General features: G+C 39.1%; 1 protein-coding gene across 13 annotated transcripts in view; it reads left to right on the top strand.

The window, feature by feature from the left end:
- The window catches only part of NRXN3 (neurexin 3), a 2159162-nt gene that overhangs the window by 135940 nt on the left and 1998851 nt on the right, over positions 1 to 24371 (top strand). For all 13 annotated transcript variants that reach the window (XM_056820749.1, XM_056820726.1, XM_016428731.2 and 10 more), the window contains exon 3: positions 10948 to 10965. In XM_056820749.1, coding sequence (XP_056676727.1) covers positions 10948 to 10965 — 18 coding nt within the window. The remainder of the gene's footprint in view (positions 1 to 10947; positions 10966 to 24371) is intronic.

The raw sequence follows: 24371 nt of genomic DNA, 5'->3' as shown, positions 1-24371 counted from the left end.
GGGCAAAGACATATGATAAGAGGGTAGGTAGGAGTTTGGTGAATAAGGTAGAGGAGATTTCCCTTTTGAGATTTCTGGGTTTTATCCAAAAGTTCCCTGAGGGTGTCCATAACATTCCTATCCTGAGAAAGGACCAGTGGATAAAGAGCCTGAAAAAATTCTGGACATTTTAGTGATAGAATCTCAAGAGAACCCACCTTTCAAGAATGCTAATCTGCTCCCTATGCAATCCTTATTCTGGAGAGACTTGGGACTTCTTCCATTGATTGAAAAATCCTCCAACAATCAGGAATGTTCTCTTAGTATTGTTAGGTTAAAGATGACCACAAAAGTTGATCTAGTTACTTCTACTTACTCCATTGGCTCCTTAAATAGATTCTGAACTAACCCTAGAGCCATCAGAAAGCAAGATACATTATTGGGAATAAAAATGATGAAGGATTTTGAAGGCTTATAGAAACCAGAAAAGCTTTCACCATATCACAGTGCCTTAAACTCTAATAGGTGCTTAGTACATTTTTGGAAAGAATCAAATGAAAGCATCTGAAAACAAACACTTATTGCCTGGTTGGGGCATTCTGAAATGGGGCTTTTGGAATCACACTTAGATCTCTTCTCAGCTTCCCTCATCTCCATTCCAAAGTGGTTTTAAAAAGCATGGGTTGTGGGGGCAGCTACGTGTGATTAGAGTGACAGATTTAGAATTGGGAAGACTAAAGTTCAAATTTGGCCTCAGACACTTCCCAACTATGTGACCTTGGGCAAGTCACTTAATCATACTACCTAGCCCTTGCCAATCTTCTGTCTTAAAACTGATACTAAGGCAGAAGGTAAGGGTTTAAAATTTTTCTGAAAAAGCATGGAGTATAGATCAGTAATGGTGAACTTTTTAGAGGCTATGTGCCATACCCTACCCACTGCCCCCAAGAGACCATGTGCAATGCCCTGCTCCCCCAGATCAAGTGCCACATGTACCCCTCCCCACCAAAAAAAAACCCTTAGCCCACACAGGGGAGGGAAGAAGTGCTCCCACTGGGCTGCTGGGCAGAAGGGTGGGTGAAGTAAAGAATGTCCTCAGTGAATGTAGAGAGAGGGAGGGGAGTGGTCTGAGCATTCTTCTCCCCTCCGGGTGAGCTCCCCACCTCACTCCCTGTGTGCTACCATCAGGCTGCTGGCCAGAGGGGCGGGGATATGAAAAAATGTTGTCAGGAATGGAGATGGGGAGGGAAGCAGCTCTGCCCAAGTCCTTCTGCCTTTCTAGTAATGAACTCTGGTGGGTGACTGTACATTATGCCCAAAGCGAGCACTTTGGATGCCTTCCCTGGCACATGTGCCATAGGTTTGCCATCACAGGTCTAGAATTACTTACCAAAAAGAGGGTTTGCCATTAAGATACCTGACAACATTCATCCGTTTGGATTGTTTTGTTTTGATTACACATTAATTCCTCATATACTCTGATGAACAACAGACTTGCTATTCCAATGGAGAAAAAGGATCTGAAGAATGAAAGATGCTTACTTTCCAAAATTGAGATTTGTGGGATTTTACTAACAGTACCCTTGTTCAGATTAGTAGAGGCCAAAGGGAGATGGTTGTGCTCTGTGGCCATTTCCTAGATCCTAAGTTTTCAACCTTTTGTGCCATGGACTCCTTTGGCAATCTATTGAACCCTATGGACTTCTCAGAATGATGTTTTTAAATGCATATTGTAAAATGCATAGTATTACAAAAGAAACCAAAGAGCAATGAAAATAAAGGTGTCATTATTATTTTCCCAGTTGCTTGCCTTCATGAGCCCTCTGAAATCTATGCATTGACTCTTAGATCTCAGGTTAGAACCTCTGCTCCAGAGAAATCCATCTTAGGCTCCTTTTGTACTGAATTTCTCTTCTATACCAGAAAGAAAAAGGATAGGGAACCTCATTACTTTTTTTTTAAACCCTTATCTTCTGCCTTGGAATTGTTGCTAAGTATTGGATCTAAGGCAGAATAGTAGTAAGGTGATGGGGGTTAAATGACTTACCTAGGGACACATAGCTAGGAAGTGTCTGAGGCTAGGTTTGAACCTAGAACCTGCTGTCTCAAGCCTAGCTTTCTATCCATTATGCCACCTAGCTGCCTCCATACCCAATACTTTTGATACCATCTTAGGTGACTGAGTCATTTCTTCTAATACCATTTTGTTATAGTGGAAAGAATGTTGGATATTATGTCAGAGCATCTCATTTGAATCCTGGCCCTGATACTTGTGTGTACTTGGAAAAGTCACTTAATCTCTACAGACTTCAGCATTTCTACAGACATTTCTAAAGTGAGGGGGTTAGACTCCATAATCTTTTAGGTCTATTTCAGCTCCCAATTTATGATACCAAGACTTCCCTCCGCTTAAAGATGCTTAAGATATCTCCTATTTGCACTATGGGAATACTCCATCACGAAAGGGGCTTCACTTAAAATATCCTTCCAATGGACTCAAGTCCTATCTCAGTTTAGCCACAAATTACCCCTTCTAGTTCTTTCTTCATACTCTAGTAGGGATGGCTATAAGTCCATAAGAGTCCCTTATAATGTCACTGTGACACTTGACATTGGTAGAGAGACAGCTATCCCATCGTCATAAGGGATGGGGGGGGGGGCTACATTATTTGACCCTCAAGAAAAATAAGTAAAAAATAGCATAGTGTTCAGAATGCAGAGGGACTGGAGCAATGGAAGCATATGGGGAGATATGCTTCTGAAATAAAGGGATCTAGCAATTTGTCTCCCTTGGCATAACCCAACCCTCTCCTGTCTCAACAGATGATGGAGAGTCCTCTTATTTAGGTCAGAGTAGCTCTGTTTCCTTTTCTTATTTTCCAATGATTCACAGCCATATCTCTGCCTAGTAAGTCATTCTGCCTTCTCTGAAGATTTTTCTCTTTCCTTCCTTCATTTAACACATATTTATTAAGCACCTACTAAATGCCAGACATTGTTATAGGCATTAGCAATACAAAGGAAGATTTGAAAGAACCTTTGCATTCTGGAGCTTTTACTCTACCCTTCATGAGCTAGGGTAGGGTACCAGTTAAGATTTTTTTTTTTAAACCCTTACCTTTCATCTTAGAATCAGTACTGGTTCCAAGGCAGAAGAATGGTAAGGGCTATGTAATTGGGGCTAAGTGACTTGCCCAGGATCACACAGCTAGGAAGTGTCTGAGGTCACATTTGAACTCAGGATCTCCTGTTTCTAAGCTTGGCTTTCTATCCACTGAGTCACCTAACTCTCCCCTCTCGCCTCCCCACTCTGGTTATATTTCAAGGTGGTTCTTGGCTAGCTAATAAGCCTAGTTCTTTTTCCTTCTGAGTAAACTGTCCTCACAAGATCTGACCTTATTTTTTGTTGTGCTGAAATGCTTTTTTCAAGATCCTGAGAACCCCAGTTTTGCCTCTGTCTTTCAGCTGCACTTGCCTCAAGTTCAAAGCAAGAGGCAGCAAAATCCCATTACTGGGAGCCAGTCTTGGGATCGGAAAGATCTGGATTCAATTTTTGCCTCCTTTTACTAGTTATACAACCTTTTGCATGTCATTTAACCTTGTAACTAGGTGGTGTTGTGGATATATCACTGAACTTGGATTCAGGAAGACTTTAATATAATTCTGGTCTTTGACACACTTTACTAGCTGTGTGACTCTGGATAATCACTTAATATTTCCTGCCTTAGTTTCCTCATCTGTAAAATGCAGGTAGCACCTCCCAGAATTTTTGTGAGGATGAAATGAGATGACTCTAAAGTACTTTGCAAATCTGAAAACATTATGTAAATGCCACTTATTTTTATTGTTTTTATTGTTTTTCATTGGTTCATTTATGTCCTAAGCTTTGTGAGCCCTGAGGGATTTTCTTGGTGAGGTTTGCAAGGGCAGTTAGGTGATGAAGTGGATAGAGTGTGAGGGAATTAGGAGGACTCATTTTCTTGAGTTCAAATCTGGCCTAACACTCTTATTAAATGTGTGACCCTGAGCAAGTCACTTAATTCTGCTTGCATCAGTTTCCCCATCTGTCAACGGGCTGGAGAAGGAAGTGGCAAACCACTCCGGGATCTTTGCCAAGAAAACCCCCAATGGTGGCCACAAAGAGTTGGACACAATTGAACAAGAACTCAAGGTTTGCAAAGTGCCTTAAATATATATGGCCAAGAAGACCACTTTGGGCAGCCCAGCAAGAAGGGGCATGCCCAGGAAGGCAATGGACACAGATGCCTGTCGTCTCACTAGCCAGAATGGAAAGGATGCATTTCTTTCTGTCTGTCAGTTAACTGCTATTCCCCGGAGCTGAAATTGCTACCACTCTTTTAGAGCCCCCAAAGATATTCCCATTGTAAATCCTGGAGTGACCCAGTGTGGTTGCCAGATTATCTGCTTTGTTCCTCCATGGGCTTTCCAACCCTCCCCGCTCTCACTCTCTTTCTTCCTCAGGCTGGGCTGCACCTGACAAAATTGGCCTGCCCACTGCTGAGTCGAGCAATCTGGAGTCATTAACATCAAAGAACAAAAGCAAACAGCCTGGGGCCCCAGGGCAGACCCTCTATAGGGGCATGCTAAATGGGCTCTTGTGGATTGGAAAAAGCTAACACTGCCCTGCCTTTTGTCCCCAGAGCAATCTTCCTGCATCTGAAGGGCTCGCATAAAGAGAAAGGGAAAACCCCCAGAATCTGCGAAAAGAAGACTTCTCTCTAGTGGAAGTTTTCTTTATGTTGAGGCAAGGGTGGCTAGGTGCTCCAGAGTTTGTTCTGCAAGGAGCGGGAATCCTCTTGCTCCTTACTCTCTCCCAAAGGAAAAAGAGGTTGGTGGGAGCCTCTCTTCTCTGTGCCTTGCTCAGCAGGAAGCCTTTGACACTTTCCATCTATCTGCGGTGCTCATTTGGTTCTTTAAGTCTCTGCCCTTTCTAATCCAGTTTTGGGTCCATTTTCTAATGGGGTAGTCTGAGGCATGAGGAGGAGTGTGCAGATAACTAATAATATCATAGGAACTTGTAGCAATGGAACATTAAAAAAAAAAACAATTTTTTAAAAACTCTTCCCTTGGAATCAATACTGTATATTGGTTCCAAGGCAGGAGATGGCAAGGGCTAGGTAATGGGGGTCAAGTGACTTGCCCAGGGTCACACTTGCCCAGGGAAGTGTCTGAGTCCGGATTTGAACCCATTACCTTCCCTCTCTGAGTCTGGCTCTCAATCCAATGACCCACCTAGCTGCCCCCTGAAAAAGCAAATTTAGAATATGACTAGTCCTACTAAAGAAGGCAGCTAGATGGCTCAGTGGATAGAACACTGGCTTGGAATCAGGAAGATCTGTGTTCAAATGTGACCTCAGATGTTTCCTAGCTGTGTAAGCCTAGGCAAGGCACGTAATCCTGTTTGCCTTAGTTTGCTTGTCTGGAAAATGAGCTGGAGAAGGAAATGACAAACCATTCCAGCATCTTTGCCTAGAAAACCCCAAATGGAGTTTGACTGAAACAGATGAACAACAAATCCTGGTGAATCCCCTTGGACTCTTGGGATATCCCCAAACTTAGGCTACATACATACATGTATATATATATATATATATATATATATGGGGGTTAAGTGACTTGTCTCTTATCCAGATATTGACCAAAGGAGAGGGTTTATTTTTGTTTCTGTTTTGTTTTTTGGGTGAGAGAAGGAAAGAAGAGAAGTAAATCAGCAAGTCAGTTCGACTTGATTTAGGTAGCATGATGTTTTTGCCTCTCCCAGCCCATTTTTGGGTTTCCTTCCCTGTTGTTTTACTTTCTCACAGGGTTCATCCCGCAGTTTCCAGAGTACTGCTGCATTTAAATCTCTATTCTATTTTCTCTCCAGGAAAAATAGGTCAGACCTGAGGCACAGTTCACCAGGTGGGGTCTCTGAGGGTTTGTTTCTCAGATACCTACAGGACACTTCAGATTTAGAACCTCAACCCTCCCTCCCCGTCTCTAATCGCCACGCTCATTCATAGGGTATGGGATGATAGTTCAGCTAGGGAGTATGATAGTTATGGTTTCATTTGTTTTGAAACTGAAAGAGACCATGGACTGGACTTGGTTATGGAAGAATCAAAACACAAAAGGGTTGAGCCCTTGGGTCTCTCATTTATTAGATGTGTGACCTTGGACAAACTACTGCAATTCTTCTGTCATCAATTTGGTTACTCCATAAAATGAGATTGGACTGGAATGCTAAATTCCCTTCACTCTCGATCTTCAGTGGTGCTGAGATAACCTAGCCTAGTTGGCTTAGTACTAGCTGGGTCTCAGGCAGGACAATTCATCTTCCCAAGTTCAAATCTGGCCTCAGACACTTACTAGACATGTGATCCTGGTTAAGTCACTCAACTCTGTTTGTCTCAGTTTCCTCAACTATCAAATGAGCTGGAGAAGGAAATGGTACAAACCACTCCAGAATCTTTGCCAAGAAAACCCCAGAAAGAATTCCACAGGACTGAAATGATTTAACACCAACAACATGTAATGCTGAAGGCAAATAGGGATGGGTTGGTCTTTTCCCTCCCCAACTGCTTTGCTAACTTAGTTTTCTCTGCAGCTTTCCTGAAATGAGTGGCTGAAGAGTAATAGTGTTTCTTGAACTCATTTGGCTAAGTTCTCCCTGCATTTCCCTATTTTATTATTCTTGTAGATACAGCAAGCCAAAAGTCTCAATTCAGTTTCAACAGTTTAAGATAACAAAAAATATTTTTCATTCCTCCTGTATATTGGCTATGATGAGTTGAACATAAATGAAAAATGACTGAACAACAAAAGTTTGGAAAGCATTTTGAGTATATAATCGTATTTAGTCTTTGCTACAATTCTGAAAGGATCATGCTGTTATTAGCCATATTTTACAGAGGAGCAAACTGAGGCTGAGAGAAATAAGTGAATGTCCCAGGATTACATAGTTAGTAAGTGTCTGGGGCAGAATTTGAATCCTGGCCTTCCTGATTTTCAAGCCCAGCTCTCTATCCTGTCTCTCATTGCAGGCATCACTACCAAAGTGCTCACTCTGACCACATGGAAATAGTTAGCTATCCTGTTTAATTATGGGGTAGGTTAACGACCACTATTTCTAGCAATCAATCAGTCACAGTTAATGGCCCTGTTTAGTTATTTATGCAACATGTTTTCCCTTCCCACCTCTTCTGTTTCCCCTTCTTTATTCCTTCCTCCTGCCACTCCAGCCTTAACTTTAACTCTGAAGAAAATTTGGGCGGGGCTCTTGCTAAAGGATGATTTAAGGATCTTTCCTAAAAGTCCTTGGAATATATGAATGCACTATGGAATGAACCGGCAGGGGCTTCAAGCATAGTCTGGATATTTCCACAATAGTTCCACTATTTGTGAATGATTCAATTACTTTTCACTTTACTACAGTACCTTTCTGTAAAAAGCTCATTCACTATCTTATTTGTGCAGATGTTTTAATTTTTGGCACAAAGGATATTACTCTCGCTCTACAACCAGAAATGGAAATAGAGGCACAGAGATATCTTGTGCAGATTATTTATAATGGGATGTACTTGAGGATATACCTGAGGAGAACTGCCCTCTGACCACATTCCAAGTTTCCAGTATGAAAGCTTTAAAAGGCATAATTTCTTTTAATTAAAATTATTTTCTCCAATTACTTAGTACAATTTTCAATAATTGTTTTCCGACATTTTGCCATAAATGTTCTCTCCTTTCCCTTCCATCTCTCTGCCTTCTCCAAGATGGCAAATAATATGATATAGTCTATACATGTGCTATTACATAATACATTTTTCCATGTTCTTCATGTTATGAAGGAAGACACATTGCTTATCTAGAGAAAAATTCACTTAGGAAATAAGGTCAAGAATGGCATGTTTCAGTCAGTTACTTTTATAGCAGTGGATAACCTTTTTCAACAAAATTTCCCTGAAGTTGTCCTAGATCCTTGCATTCCTTCCTTCTCTCATCTCCTATTGGCTCCTCTCATCGTCTTTCCTTCCTTCCTTCCTTCCTTCCTTCCTTCCTTCCTTCCTTCCTTCCTTCCTTCCTTCCTTCCTTCCTTCCTTCCTTCCTTCCTTCCTTCCTTCCTTCCTTCCTTCCTTCCTTCCTTCCTTCCTTCCTTCCTTCCTTCCTTCCTTCTTTCCTTCCTTCCTCCCTTCCTTCCCTCCCTTCCTTTCCTTCTTTCTTCTCTTAGAATCAATATTGTGTATTGGTTCCAAGGCAGAAGGGTGGTAAGGGTTAGGCAATGGGAGTTAAGTAACTTGTCCAGGGTATCACAGTAAAGAAGTCAAATTTGAACCCAGGACTTCCCATCTCTAGGCTTGGCTTTCAACCCACTGAGCCAACTAGTTTCCCTCATTCCTTACATTTCTGATAAGAGTTAAATGATTATTATTACTGTTATTATGTACAACATTTTCCTGGTTCTGCTCACTTCACTTTGAGTTACTTTATCTAAGCCTTTCCAGGTTTTTTTGAGATCATCTTGTTCATCATTTTTTATGGCACAATAGTATTCTATTATTATCAAATAACACAACTTGTTCAGCTGTTCTCTAACTGAAGAAATCCCTTTAGTTCCTAGTTCTTTGCCACCACAAAAGAACTGCTATAAATATTTTTATACGAGTAGATCCTTTCCCCTATCTTTGATCTCTTTGAAGTACAGACCTAGTAGTGGTATTGCTGGGTCAAAGTATATGCATACGTTTTATAGCCTTTTGGGTATGACTTCAAATTGCTTTCCAGGATGGTTGAATTGGTTCAAAGCTTCACCAAGGATATATTAGTACCCCAAATTTTCCACTCCCCCTCCAACATTTATCATTTTCCTTTTTTTCATATGAGGCAGTCTAATAGGTATGAGGTGTTATCTCAGAATTGTTTGAATGGACATTTCTCAAATTAATCACTATTTTAGCATTTTTTTGTATGCCTAAAGATAGCTTTAATTCCTTCATCTGAGAATTGTCTGTTCAGATCCTTTGACCACTTATTATTTAGGGAATGCTTTGTATTCATATAAGTTTGAGTCAGTTCTCTACATATTTGAGAAATGAGGCTTTTGTCATAGAAATTTGTTATATTTTTTTCACTGTTTCCTTCCTAATTGTGTATTGGTTGCATTGGTTTTGTTTGTGCAAAATATTTTAATTTAATGTATTAAAAATTATCAATTAAAAAAAAACCTCTTACCTTCCATCTTGGAGTCAATACTGTGTATTGGCTCCAAGGCAAAAGAGTGGTAAGGGCTAGGCAATGGGGGCCAAGTGACTTGCCTAGGGTCACACAGCTGGGAAGTGTCTGAGGTCAAATTTGAACCCAGGACCTCCCATCTCTAGGCCTGGCTCTCAATCCACTGAGCCACCCAGCTGCCCCCTCAATTTTGTATCTCATAATATTTTCTATATTTTGTTTGGTCATGAATTCTTCCCTTATCCATAGCTCTGACAGGTAAACTATTCCATGCCCCTGTAATTTGTTTATAGTTTCATCCTTTATCTATAAGTCCTGTATCAATTTTGACTTTACTTTGGTATATGGCATGAGGTGTTGGCCTAGGCCTAGTTTCTGCCATATTGGTTTTCAATTTTCTCAGCAGTTTTTGTCAAATAGTGAGTTCTTCCAAAAGTTTGGATTTGGAGCTTTTCAAATATGAGGCCATCATGGTCACTTACTTCTGCATACTGGATGCCTAATCTATTCCACTGATCTATTTTTTTAGCCAGTACCATATTGTTATGATGGTTAACATTTCATGATGCAATTTGAGATCCAATATACCTAAACCATTTTTCTCTACATTTTTTTTCCTCATTAATTCCCTAAAGATAAAGATGTGCAATTCAGTCTTGAAATGGGGCCACATGAAAGGCAGCATGATGGAACTGAAGGTGTGCACTAACTATTGGAGGTGGGGCAGGACCCTTACCCCAGTCTATTTGATGTAATCATGGTAAATAAGGAGACAAATAGCATTAAAAACAATTAGTCTTCCCATTTGTGGAGTGAAGAAAAGCTAAATTATCTTTGAGGTCACTTTCAACTTAAACATTTTGGGAGACTAAATGACATCTGTAAGTTACTGAATGGTCTTCTTTCATTGTTGGTAACTCTTCCTAAATTTGCTTAGTAATAAGCCCTTTAATTCTTATTGTGGACAAAAAACCAACCAAACAAAAAGACTCACCCAGTGGTAAATCTAAATAAGCCTCTTCAAATTTGGGGTTGATAATTGACATGGGTTTATCTAGTTACACTTATTTGTGTTTGACAGGTTGATTCGAAATGATGATTTCTTCCTTTGATGGTAAGAAGTTAGAAGAATGAAATGGGAATTTTCAATTAATTCATACTGTTGTCTGTGATGAAGGATGGTCACTAGGAACACTGAGAATGAAGAATTAAAAGCAATGCTTGTTCTCCTGTGTTTTGGGACTTGGTGGCAAATAGCCCTACAACCTGTCCTAAATTCATGACGTTTTTTCTCTAGTTTCTGCTCTGAAAACTTGCTCAAGTTTACATGCAATATTCTCTCTGATGGTTGAAACAGATTTGTCGTCTGTGTGATGCACATGAGAATATTTTAACCAATATTCTTGCTGATTTCAGGACTGACTTTGCTCTTTGCAGCTCTATCTGTTTCCAGGATTATTTCTCTCCGGACAGATGTAAAGCTACTCTTTCTTGCTACATGCAGAGTGAAAGGGGATCTCAGGACCCTCAGCTTGCATGGGTGGTTTTTGGGTGAAGGACAGAGCTAACTGCTCAGAAACTGAACAATTTCAGGGTCTTGCATGAGTTTTACAATCATGCAAGGACATATTGTGCTGCTGTTGTGTGTGTGTGCTGCTAATTCTCTTCTTTCTTTTTTCCCCCCCTTCCTCTCTCCTTTCTTTTCTCTTCCTTTCTCTCCTTTTGGAAATGCCTCAACAGATGTCAGTCAAAGTCCAGGTGAGTCTTTGTGTTTGACTGAGAAGGGGGAAATCCTTTCCTTATTTTGGAGATGCATGATTTGTGTGAATCTGTTTTTCATGGGGTGGAGTGATATGAGAGAATCAGATTTTTAGAACTGGAAAGAAGCCTTAGAGTTAATCTAATTGAAACCCTTCATTTTACGGATTAAAAGAAAATAACGATAGAGCCTCAGAGAGTTAGTTTCCCAAGACCACTTAGTAAGTGGTAGAACTATAAATTAAACAATAGGGATTCTTGTTGGATTTAGGATAACCTTTTTAAAGATAACCAAAATATCATACATATATGCACATATACACACATAAATGTATATATAAATGTATGTCTGATATATACTTATATAGTTACATAATTATTTCCTTCTTGTTCCTTTTTCAGTTTCACATATAATCTTTTTCATTTATGGAAACATTATTTCTTGATGACTGTTAAATTCAGAATAAAAAAAATTAAATTAAAAAAGAAAAGTTTCCTATTCAGTTAGTCAACAGTTATTTATTAAGTATTTATTTTATATCAGGCTACCCTATGCTAAACTCTAGGGCTTCAGAGAAAGGAAAATGTAATCCTTGTCCTCAAGGAGTTTACATTCTGATGGGAAGAGAGGATATGTAAGAAACTAGGTACATATAAGATATGTAAAGGGTAAATTGTGGGCAATTAGGTGGCACAGTAGATATATCTATCAGGCCTGGAGTTGTGAGGATCTAAGTTCAAATTTGACCTCAGACACTTCCTAGCTGTATGACCCTGAGCAAGTCACTTAGCCCTGTTTGCCTAGCCCTTGCTTAGTGTTGTTACTAAAACAGAAAGTGAGTTTTTTTTTTATAAAGGGTAAATTTGGAGGTAAATGAAAGGAGACTGAAAAATACCTATTATAGAAAGTAGGATTTGAATTGAGTCTTGAAGGAAACCAGTATTTAATGGATTTTGGATATGTCTAGAAAGTGAAGGCTGAAGCTTTGGAAAAATTATTTTCAAATCATTCTCCAGTTATAAATCAACCAGCTTGTTGAACACGTTAGCTTTATTCTTCTCATCTCAACTTCTCATTGTTAGATATTGAACATTTCAGGACTGGGGCTGTATTTTGGATAATATGATATATCTCGAAGAGTTTTCTTATCATATAACAAGAAAAAAAAACTATCCTTTTGATAATCTATTTTTATCTTTCTAAATTGCATACATCTATTTTTCTCTTAAGCTATGAATATGCCATGACCCATTTGTGTAAACCTACCATTTGCAGAAAAACATGTGTGAACTGGTAGATGGAACTGACTCAGGTTTGGATGATCATTTAAGGACATTCAAAACCACTAGAGCTATTAGCTTTGAATTGAGCTTATTGAGATATTGATTTGAACTGAAGAGAAAAGTAGTCCTACATCCCATTCCTTCCCCCTTGCCACAGTAGGAATGAATCCAGTTCAACCCTTTGTAATCCTCTTTGGGATTTTCTTGGCAAAGATACTGGAGTGATTTGCTCCAGATCATTTGACGTTTGAGGAAATGATTTAAATGACTTGCCCAGGGTTACATAGCTAGGAAGTATATGAGGCCAGATTTAAACTCAGTAAAATGAGTCTTTCTGACTCTAGTTCCAGCACTCTATCCACTGAGGCACCTAGCTGCCCTATCAGTTGCCTTACAGAGTCATAAAACAAAAGTGTCTCAAAGATTGACTATCTCATTATCTTCTACTTATATCAGTACCTTCTATTAGGATCATTGTTTATTAAATCAAGCAGGGTTAATCTGGCACCTTTAATACTCTTAGCTCTCTTTTAAATTGTACACCCACATATTTGGTTTTGAATTTTTTCTACTTAGACCAGGGTCTTCTGGCTGGCCTTAATTTGTAGGCTTTAACTTACTTACCACAATCACTGATCCCCAATTTTTTGTTGCAGTTCCAATATAAACAAAAGAAATAATGCTTTAAGACAAAGCTTTGCAGAAGGAACATCTATCTCATTTAAGGTCATAAATGTGTTCTAATTTTTGTTGTGGAAATATGACTGCCATAAGTATGATATATATAAGAGAGACACCCAAAAGTAAGTCAATAGCTAAGTTGAATTTTAGCATATCTTCAAAATGTCTTGTTAACAGAAACATCAAGAAAACTATTGCTAAGTTTATGTTGCAGAAGCTATGAGTACTATATATTCTGTCACGGTAATGAGTATATGTAGAAATGTATGTAGGTAAATAATGTCTATGGGAAAGGAAAAGTTATTGTATTTATTGACTTTCCATCTCAATAATCATAATGTAGTATCTGGGATTTCACTAACGTTAAAGAAATTAAATTATCCACATGCTGACTAGTTGTGAATCTTCCCCCAAGTTGTATCCTGGGTCTTTCTCTTTTCTCTGTCCAAATCTCTTTCTCTCTCAGTGCTCTCATTAACTCCCATTGGTTTAATTACCATTTTGTGCAAATGACTTTCAAGACCTACATATTCAGCTTAAGGACCAGTTCTACATTATCAACTGCATTTTGAACGTCTCTACCTTGATATCTATTGGCTTCTCATAAACAACCAAATAGAACTTTTCTTTCCATCTTCCTTTCTATACCCATCCCTCCTCGAAACTTTTCATTTTCTGTTGAGAGGTCTTCCTTCCTGTCACCCAGATTTGCCACTGTAGAAGCTTCCTTCTCTTTCACCCCACCTATATACAGTAAGTTGTCAAATCTTGATCATTCAAGCTTCCACATCTCTCCTATCTGTCCCCTTCTCTCTACTTATATAACTACCATGCTAGTTCAGGATTTCATTACCTTTTGCATGGACAATTGCAACAGCCTCCTAATTGAGCTCCTGGCATCCAACCTCCTCCCTCTCTAATTCAGTCTCTACCCAGCTGCCAAAATAATCACCCTAAAGTTCATAAGATGATGTCACTTCTGTGCTAAAAAATCATTGGTGATTCCTTTTTTCTTCTAAAACAAAATCTCAGATTGACATTTAAATCTTGGCTCCTTTCCAATTTTATTTCAAATTATTTCCTTTCATGTAATCTATATCATAGGTCAAACTGGCCAACTTGATGTTCACTGTTCTTAATGTCAAATAACCACTTTTGAGTCTTCATATCCCTAGATTTCTTCAAGTCACAACTAATATTCCATGATTGTTACTGCTCTCCTCTACTTTCTGGTGTTCTCTCCATTCTTCTCTTCTTTCTCTCATCTATACATATGCATATACATACATAGGTATATATGCATACAAAATATATGTAGTCACTTATTCATTTATTTATCCATCAATCTATTCATCAGATTACATGTTTACATGTTGTATTCTTTTTTTTTTTTGAACTCTTACCTTTTGTCTTAGAATCAATGCTAAGTATTAGTTCCAAGGCATAATCATGATAAAGGCTAGGCAGCTGAGGGAAAGTGACTTGCTTTTAGGCACAGTTAGGAAGTATTAGAGGCCAAATTTGAACCCAGGACCTCTAGTTTTGGCTCTCTAGGCTTGGCTCTCAATATACTGAGCCACCTATCTGCCCCCTATGTGTTGTAGTCATATATAATTCTACTTGAATAAGCTACTTGAGGGTAACTGTTTTTGTTTTGTGTCACCATTAGCTAGGTAAATACACTACTGCACAGCACATAATTTCTCAGGTACACTCTAGTTAATGAAGTGTTTTCTTTGTGATAGACATTTTATTTCTTAGTTTCCTTTCTTTTGTCCAAGTTTTTCAGTTTTCATTTTCATTGAATGAAGAGACTTATGGTTTAATTTAGTCCCACTTCCTGAATTCTTCCTGTATTAGACATTTCTAGAGAAGAATAAATTCAGAATAGCTTAGCTACCACAGTGGTATAGTGTGACCACAGTCAGAACATGGCTTCTTATAGTTTTCCTGTTCAATGATATGGAAGCACTACATCTGCTTTTACTTAGGGGATCTCCTAATGGTTTTGCATCTGAGGTTTAAGGTCACATGGCTGGTAGCCAACATTTGTTGTCCTCTAACCCCCTTTCCTCAAATCTTCTCATCTATAGCTTCTCTACATAGAACCCTCCAGAACTGACTGCCTTCATAGCAATAGCTGTCTGATGCATTCACTCTAGAGTCTGGGCAAGTCTGGCCTTGGAAGAGGTGACTTTATGATCTATATCTTGTGTGACCCTTGCCAGGCAATATGGATCCAGTCAGTGGGGCTTTCAAAATACTTTAGCTTTAGTTTGAACAATTCTCCTTTTTGCCCCACTTCCAGCCCCCCTCAAATGCCCTCAGAAAATTACAAACAGGAGATTTCACAAACAAACATAATTCTTTACCCATGGGTAGCTAGAGGACCATAAAGGGCCAACTGATTAATTTTACTTGTTGAGTGGATGGGTTAGAAGCAAACCTATTGTAAAACACCACTCTTGGACAGTAGGGCCTTGGGTAAAGGGAACAAACATTTCCTAGAATTGAAGGATGTCTCCAATATGGAAATCTTACCTTCAGCTTTCCCAACTCAGGGAGGAGAGGAAGATTTTTTTTTTTTGGGGGGGGGGGGAGAGGGCTAAGCTATACCCACACTCTCGTTTCCTACCCTCTTGGAAATAGATTCAGAAGCTAGTATGGTGATATGGCCCACATCATGGGCTTTGTGGGTCTCAGGCTGAATGGAATTGAATTTTTAAATCCCAAACTTGTGGAAGCCATTCTCAGTCACCCAGGATTAAGACAATGGACTTGGATTTAAGCCTTGGTTCTGCTATTTAGTATTTGTCTGTCCTTGACCAAATTACTTAACCCATCTTGATCATTTCCTAAGCTCAATAGGGGTGTTGTACAGTTAGAACAATGGAAAGGATGCTAAACTTGGAGTCAAAAGCTCTTGAGTTCAAATCCTAGCATTACCTTGTGACTTTGGTCAAGTCACTAAGCCTTAATGGGCTGGGCTGGGTAGGTGGGAGACAAGAGACTGTATTACATTTTTACTATGTGTAAAGCACCCTGCTAAGCACTGAAGATATAAATACTAGCAAAGGAGACAATTCCTATCCTCAGGAGCTTATGCTAATGAGAGAAGAAAACACATAAAAAGGATCTGGAAAATGAGGAAGAAGAGGATGCAAAGATGCTGTTTAAAAGGTGTAGAGGGAAGTCTAGTTTGAGAGTCTGGGATCTCTCTTGAAATGGCAGCTTGGTCTAAGGACTCATCAGTCATTGGACCCAATGGACTCCATCTACTTAAATGCTTTTTTGGCAAGTCATTTATGCCTTTTTCTGTTCTGAATCTAAGACTAGGTGACTTCTAAAGTCTCTTCCAACTCTAATTCTCTGTTCCTATGAGTTGCCTGTTTTGGAGACATCCTTCCCACTCCTTCATTCCACCAGCCCCTTTCTCCTGAGCTGTTTGGGTGAAATGAAGCTGACAGAATCAGCTGAATTGAGATGAGGAAGCTTAGGGAAGGGAGTAGGAGGAGGATGAGGGCAGCAGTCTTGGAGTTCAGTGTGAACCATTATTGACAGCTTGCTCACTCTGGCCTGGAAGGAGGAGATAGAGGAGGAGGGGCAACTAGGTGGTATCCTCCTGATGTGTATGAGACTTACTCCTTGGCCTCCTCCCTTTTGCCCTCCTCCCCCATCCTACCTCCATCAAGGTGGGGGCTGTTTATAGTGTTCTAGTGACAGCCTCTCTTCTCAGAAGGGATAATAACTCAGGCCTTGGCTGCTGATTAGAGTTTGAATTTAAATGAATAACTGTGACCTTGTTGAAGTGCCCTAGTTATTCAGAGACCTGATGAGGAAATAGTCCTTTTGCTCTGAGTCCACCACAGTATTGGCAGGAAAGTAGGAGAGGAGAGGGAGGGAGAAGAGGCTTCTGGATAGCAGGACTAGAGACATTACTGTTGCTGGAAAGGATAAAGTAATTTTTGTTGAACCTTTTCTCATACCTCCATTCTTTAGACTCCATTCCTTATTCTGGCCCCATTCTTTTCATTTGCTTCCCCTAGTTCTGAGGATTCCAGAGTCTCAATCTACCTTCCCTAGCTCTTCAATGAACAATATAAATGGATTCAGAGGACTTGGGTATGAATATTGGCTTTTTATCTGCGTCTTCTTGAACAAGTCTCTTCCTCTCTCTAGCTATCTCAGGCTTCTTGTCTGTAAACTAAGGAAGGCTGGACTAGATGATCTTTAAGGTCTTTTAAGCTGATGATTCTCATATCGCCTGATGCCTTCAAGTTTAATCAGGTGAAAAGAGATTACTGGCTAGTTAGGAGCACTTATCTTTCTGCCTACTTTGTGAGAAAAAATATCTTTTGCTAAAAAATAGTTCCATTCTCAAGGAGGGGCTGGGGTCCTAATGGGCAGAGAGGGTGAGGGGAATAATCTTTTATTGGGCCTAATGGCCCATTTACTTTTGTGACCCTGGAAAAGTAACTTAACCTTTTTAGGGATCACTTTACTCATCTATAAAATGAAAGGGAATAGACTAGAAGTCTTCTAAGCTCACTTCCATCTTTAGATCTATGTTCTTCCCTTTCTTCACACCCAGGACTTCTAAATCCCATTGAACCTATCAAAGTAGAATCTAGTAAAAAAAAAAATCCCTCAACTTTTATGCTGTACTTTTTTTCTTTAGAATATTCTTCAGGGTTTACAGGGTTTCAGAGAAGATTAGCACCTCCAATATGAGGGCTAGCTGAGTACTTTTCAGAGTTGCTCATTCATCTTTTTGAATCAACCTTGTTGGTAGATTTTGTCTTCTTACTGGACTTTGATGACTCTGGAAGAGAGAATGAGGCTGACTGTGTCTCACTTAAATCTAATTCATATGCTAGTTAAGACATCGTTCTGTGATGTCCCTGGTCCTCTCTGAAAAATGAACAACAAATTTTAGAAGTTGGGGTTGGGTAGGGGAGGAAAATTGAGTTTTTAGATGGGCTTAAGTATCTTTTTTTCTGTGGCTGTTGCTTTCAAATACACTCTCCACTGCCCCTTGTGAACTTTTAGACACTTGTATTTACATACTTGCTTTTCCATTCTCTGTATTCTGTACTCATGCCTTTCATTCACTTTCTCTTCTTTCCAAGCTAAACTTCATGACTACTATAATGAGTTTCTCTATATTCAGTCCCATGGCCATCTTATCATCCCTCCTCCCCATCGTCAATGGAATGATATCACCTAGAATGAGATCTTGGAAGAAAGAGCTACTGAGAAATTGATAGACGCATATGGTCTGCAACTGGAAAGACTTTGAGGTTCAACTCCCTCATTTTACTGATAAGGAAACTAAAGACCATGGAAGCTAAGACACTTGCCTAAGAAAACAGTCAGTAGCAGAGAAGAGGAATATGACATCTTTCTTTCAATGAATGGTAGCCTGTAACATCTAGTTCTAGAAGTGTGGGTACATCTTTTCTTCCTCCCATGCTTTTGATGGCAGAAGGCGCCTTCTGTTTCCCTCTTTCTAATGCTTCCATAGGGAATCACCACTTAAACCTGAGGGTATAGTGTAAACTCAGGGCTATCCTGAAAATACTTATTTTCCCTTCTCCCCCCTTCCCCAAAAAAGTTTTTATCCTCACTGGGGCACAGTTCAAGAGAGACCAGGCAGAAGGGAATGGAGGTAGAATTTATAGTTGTGTGTAATTGGATTGGAAGGAGGCCCTAGGCTAAACGAACCATGCTCAACTTCCAGCCAATTACCCAGCCTGGGGTTGGAAAGAGCCCCTTGGCTACTGTATGTATATGTTCTTGATCAACAAAGTATGAGTGAATATCTGCTTCCCTGCTTGCATGACAGCTTTGGTTAGCTGTAAGGACACAGGAATGTATGTTCCTGATGTGGAATCCTTGACTTGGTCTTCTTCTTTGGATTCTCTTCATGCCTCCCTATAGAAAAGGGAATCTGGTGGGAATTACTGAAGGAGTTTACTTAGTTCTCAGTTAAGAACTAGAGCCAGTAGGAGATTAGAACTAGAAGGTGTTATGGATGCTGTTCTGGAAGGGATCTGGGGAAACCATTGATTACCCTTTATGGTAAGAAGTTGTCAAATATTTACAAATGACTCTGAACCCCACTCAATAAACAAAGACAACTTTGAAAAATATGAAGAAATATTTAATGATGTCTTATAAACATCTGGTCTTTTGGGTAAATTTTCATTAATACAAACATTTAGGTAGCTAGGTGGCACAGTAGATAGAGTGCTGGTCTGTAGTCAGGGAAACTGAGTTTATATATGGCCTCAAGACTGCAAAATGGGGATAAAAATAGCAACTACCCAACATGGTTGCTGTTAGGATCAAATGAAATATTTATAAAGCCCTTTATACAATACCTAGCACAAAGTAGGAACTTAATAAATTTTTTTCCTCCCATCAACTTAAATTCATCAAAAATGGCTTCTATAAAAACAAGTCTATCATTCTTAATCCTTAAAAAAAACAAACAAACAAACCATTGCTTTCCATCTTAGAATCAATAGTGTGTAATGGTTCTAAGGGCGAACAGCAGCAAAGACTAGGAAATGGGGTTTAAGTAATTTGCCTAGGATTACAGTTAGGAAGTGGCTGAGGTCAAATTTGAATTCAGGACCTGGGTTCTCCCATCTCCAGGTCTGGCTCAATCTACTGAGTCACCTAGCTGCCCTCTAACATTCTTAATTCTTAACAACTATCCTAATGAAATAGACATATAAACTTTCCTGAAAATATTACAAAATTAGATTTTTCTTATTCTAATTATTCTTCTATTGAGTCTATCTTGACTCAAGGTTATTTAGCTTGGCACAGAGAGCTAGCTAACAGAATCAATTGAGAGCTATAAGAGATTGTAGAGCTCATTTAGTCCAACATTTTGCAGATGAAGAAACTGAGGTCTTTTCCAAAGCCCCCGTAGTTAGTAAGCAGTGGACAAAGGATTTGAATTCAGGATCTCTGACTACATTGAAGAGATTTAGTTCTGAAAAGGACCATCGAAGTCATCTAGGTTGATTTTCCTCATTTTTTTACAGATAAGAGAACCTAGATGCAGAAAAGGTGAATGAATTCCTTAATATAATGTAGATAAAAATAATAGAGGCAGGATTTGAACCTAATTCTCTAACTACAAATCGAGAAGTCTTTCCTTTACTCCATTGAGCCATGCATATATTCTCCTGATATTTGCTGATATTCCTAGTCTAGTAAGGCCATATTTCCTTCTTGCTATAGCTGTTTTTTCAGCTCCCTTGAGGGACTGAGGCAAAATCACAATTTCCATATTCTAAGGTCCCTGCCAGGTCTTCTCATCATTGAGAGAAGCTGCTCTTTTATAAATGGCATCTCTTTGGAATCAAGGACCTTCTGGACCTGGTAGAAACAGTTATCCTCTCAATACAGATCTTTGTGGGACCTGAAGTAGGGCTAGGGGAGGGAGGGAGAGACCCATATGTTATTATGTTCCCCTATTTCAATTCCAAATAGCTAAAAGGTAATGAGGCATGAATTGATAATTACAATATTGCCACGCACAGCGAGACATGAAACATTCAAACAAAGGGGACCTCAGGGATCATTTAATCCAGCCTCCTAATTTTATGGAGAAAGAAACTCAGGCCCAGAGAGTGACTTGCCTAAGGTCATGTAACTATATATGGGACTAGAACACAACTTTCCTATTTATTTAGTACCTTAAATAATATTTTCACAAAAAATTTTTTACAGCAACCCTATAAGTAGTATATTCTTATTCCCATTTTACAGATGAGTGCTCTATCTGCTATGCCACCATCTGCCTTCTGAATTTGACCATTCCATTTTAGGACAGCCTAAACTATTCATGCCTTCTTTATACTGAATAGAAATCTGTATCTGTAACTCCTGCTCCTTGATCTTAGTTCTCTCCAAGTTCAAGGAGAGCAAGAGCCATCCCTCTTCCACATGGTAGCTTTTCCCATATCTGAACACAATAATAATGTTCATCTTAAGAGATCATAAGTTGAAGGCTTCTTGGTTTCTCCCACTGTCCCTCATATTGCATGATTTTGAGTCCCTTTAACATCCTGAGTGTTCTTCTCTGGACAGGTGTCAATTTATTCCCTTTCTGAATATGGGACTGTTACTTGGACACCTACTTTTGATGCTTTCTGACTGGACAGAATGCAATGAGTTTAGCCAGCATGGGGGCACATGCCTGTCTTGCCTCTTATTAGGAAGACTGAGCCTGGTGGATTGCTTGAGGTCAGGAGTTCTGAGTTGCAGAAGATTAAGTTAATACACTAACTTCATTAATTTTAATTAATTAATAATAAATAAAATTAATTTGTTAATAATTTTATTTATTTATTTATTTTTAATGTAATTAATTCATAACATTCATTAATATGATGAACCCCTCAGAGGAGGGGTGCTGATGCTGCTTACAGAGAGGTGAACTGGTCCAGGTCAGAAATGGAGTTCCTATGGCAAACATAATGGAATGAGTAGGAGAGTAATAAACTTCCAAACTGGTCAAGAGAGGGAAATCTATTCTTAAAAAAAATTTTTTTTACACACACACACACACATATAATATATATATATATATATATATATATGCAAATATATTATATATATATTTATACATATGGGACTGACACTTCTTTCATGTGAGCATTCTACTTCTATTAATACAGTTTGCAATATTGTTATTATTATTATTTATCATTATTGCTGTCACATCATATCATTAACTTGTAGTGAGCATTCAAAACAAGTGGGGCAACTTCTATAGGATCATGGAAAGTATCTCAGAGAGCCTCTAGTCAAACCTCCTCATTTTATAGGTGAGAAAATTGAAGCCAAAGAAATGAAGTAACTTATCCAACATCATACAGGTAGATTCAAACCCAGATCCTCTGTTTCCAAATTAGTGCTGTTTCAGCTGACTATGTTATCTCTCCATCAAATCTCAATGAAAAAAAAAATAAAGCTTAACTGCTGTAGAATCCTGTTATCCTCTCAGCCCAGTTGATAAGGTACTTGGAATAAAATTTGAATCTTATTTATATCAAATTGCCTTAATTTCCATATTCTTATAACAGCTAAGAAGTCATCTATTTCTCTCTCTTTTTAAATAGTTTATTATTGCTTCCTAAAAATTATTAATATACAATCTCCCTTTATTTGCATGCCACTCCCTCTCATTTTCTCCATGTTCTTAGTAACCCTTCAAACACTGGGCAGAAGTTTGCATTTTACTTGATTTCAAATAATTTGCCCATTTGAAAAAATCCTCATTGCTTAATAAGAATTCAGTGTTGCTACTTGGCACCATTGTGCAATTAGTGACATTTAATTTCTCTACTTCAAGTTGCGAAGTGAAATGGTACATGTGGATTTTTCACTGGAGGAAAAAAAAAGTTACCCTGAGATCTAGTGAGACAAAAGTCTCCCTCCAAGTGAGTGAAACCACTATTTTCCATCAGCAACCCGTTTTCTCCTTCCCTGAAATTCTGGACTCAATTTAACTCCAGGGAAGGAAGGAGCCAAAAGAATTTGAAATATTTGAAATGTAAGTTTGAGAGACGGAAAGCATGAATTTGAATGATGGAGGCCCCTGACCAAAAGGTCTACTCTTGAACACTACATCTTCCTCTGCCCAGCTCAGTAATGATTTCTCTTCTCTCATGTGGTTGTTCTCATAAGATAGGTTCACTGTCACTTCAGTAACACAGACAAGGACATCTTGAATTTACTTTTATGGCTATTTAAGTATGATCTCCCCTATCTGTGAAAGCAGTGACCTCAATGAGGAATTTTCCCTACGGGCATCAGCCAGTGTATGACATAGTTAGGAGGGCTATAACTATATTTTGCATGAGATTTGCATATGATTTGCAGTCAGTTCTCAGGCAATTTTCAGGTTTGAATGCTGTTATATCCCTTTAGGTTGTTTTCTCTTTGCTTTGTTTTTTTTTCCTTCTTGTTTCCTTATTCCTTCTCACACCTACCATATAGGAGCTCTAGTAGGGAAAGCTGAAAGTAGGAAGGGAGCTGGGGAAGAGTGTGTATGGGGTAGGAGACAGAGAAGGTGTGAAGCATCATGTAGTGGAAAGAGAGGGATTTGGAATGAGAAGACATGACAATTCTTCCTGCATGACTTGGGGCAAACCACCCCTCAGAATCTTCATTTTTACATCTATAAAAAAGGAGGCTTTGATTTAGATGATCTCAAATGCTCAATTATCCTATGATCTTGTCAGGAACTAATGGCCTCCAGATATAGCTTGCATAATACTGGCAAAGTATACCTATTAGATAGAAGAAATTCCTTGTCCCTCTTCAATCTCCCTTCCTTCCTTTAATGCCCTTGGGTGAGGGAGGAGGTTGGGAAGTATTGCCAATGACTTCCAATTAGTAAGACTGGATAGTCCTTGGTTTTAATCGGAACATTAAAAAACCCAACAACCCTTACCTTCCATCTCAGAATCGATACAGTGTATTGGTTTCAAGACAGAAGAGTGTAGGCAATGGGGGTTAGGTGACTTTCTCATGGACACATAATTAGCAAGTGCTGAGGCCAGATTTAAATCCAAGCCCTCCCATCTCCAGGTCTGGCTTGCAATCTATTGAGTCACCTAGCTGCCTCCTAATCAGAACATTTTTGCCAACTATACTTAGGTCTCCATGGTGTGCTAGAGTTCAGCTATCATGATTTCTTCAGAGAAATTCTCAGAGGAATCCACAATTTTATTGTATTTTCTGCCCTTGATTTTTCATAGGATCGTAGGTTTAGAGTTGGAATGGACCTTTGAGGTCATCTAGTCCAACTTCTATCACTTTATAGATGAGGAAATTAAAGCCTGGAAAAGTGAAGGGACTTCACCTGGTTTGGAAGTATCAGAGCCTGGATTTCAACCAGGCTCTCCAACTCAAAATTCGTTGTTTTATCTACTGTTGTACACTGACCTCCCCAAATCCTTTCTTGTCTTTAGCATCAGGGAATCATTAATGCAGTCTGAGTTGGAACTCCAGGTAATAACTTCAAATTCCACTCTGTGTACATCTGAACACCAGTGACATACAAGAGGCCAATCCTAAGATTCCTAATGTATAGTTTTTTATAAATCCTTATCTTCTGTCTTAGAATCAATACTGTGTATTGGTTCAAGGCAGAAGAGTGGTAAGGGCTGGGCAATGGGGGTCAAGTGACTTGCTCAGGGTCATGCAGCTAGGAAGTGTCTGAGGCCATATTTGAACCCAGGCTCTCCTGTCTCTAGGCCTGGATGAGCCTCCACTGAGCCACCCAACTATCTCCCCTAGTATAATTTTTGACTATTTCAAACATTAGCCAGTTGATAAGCTTTATTTCCTTCTGCTTTAGCTGTCTGTCTAAATTGTGGTTCTCTCCATCTTCTTCTCAACAATAGATTCAA

Source organism: Monodelphis domestica, chromosome 1 (genome assembly GCF_027887165.1).
Source record: "Monodelphis domestica isolate mMonDom1 chromosome 1, mMonDom1.pri, whole genome shotgun sequence".
Taxonomy (NCBI): domain Eukaryota; kingdom Metazoa; phylum Chordata; class Mammalia; order Didelphimorphia; family Didelphidae; genus Monodelphis; species Monodelphis domestica.
This window is presented reverse-complemented; position numbering and strand designations above follow the sequence as displayed.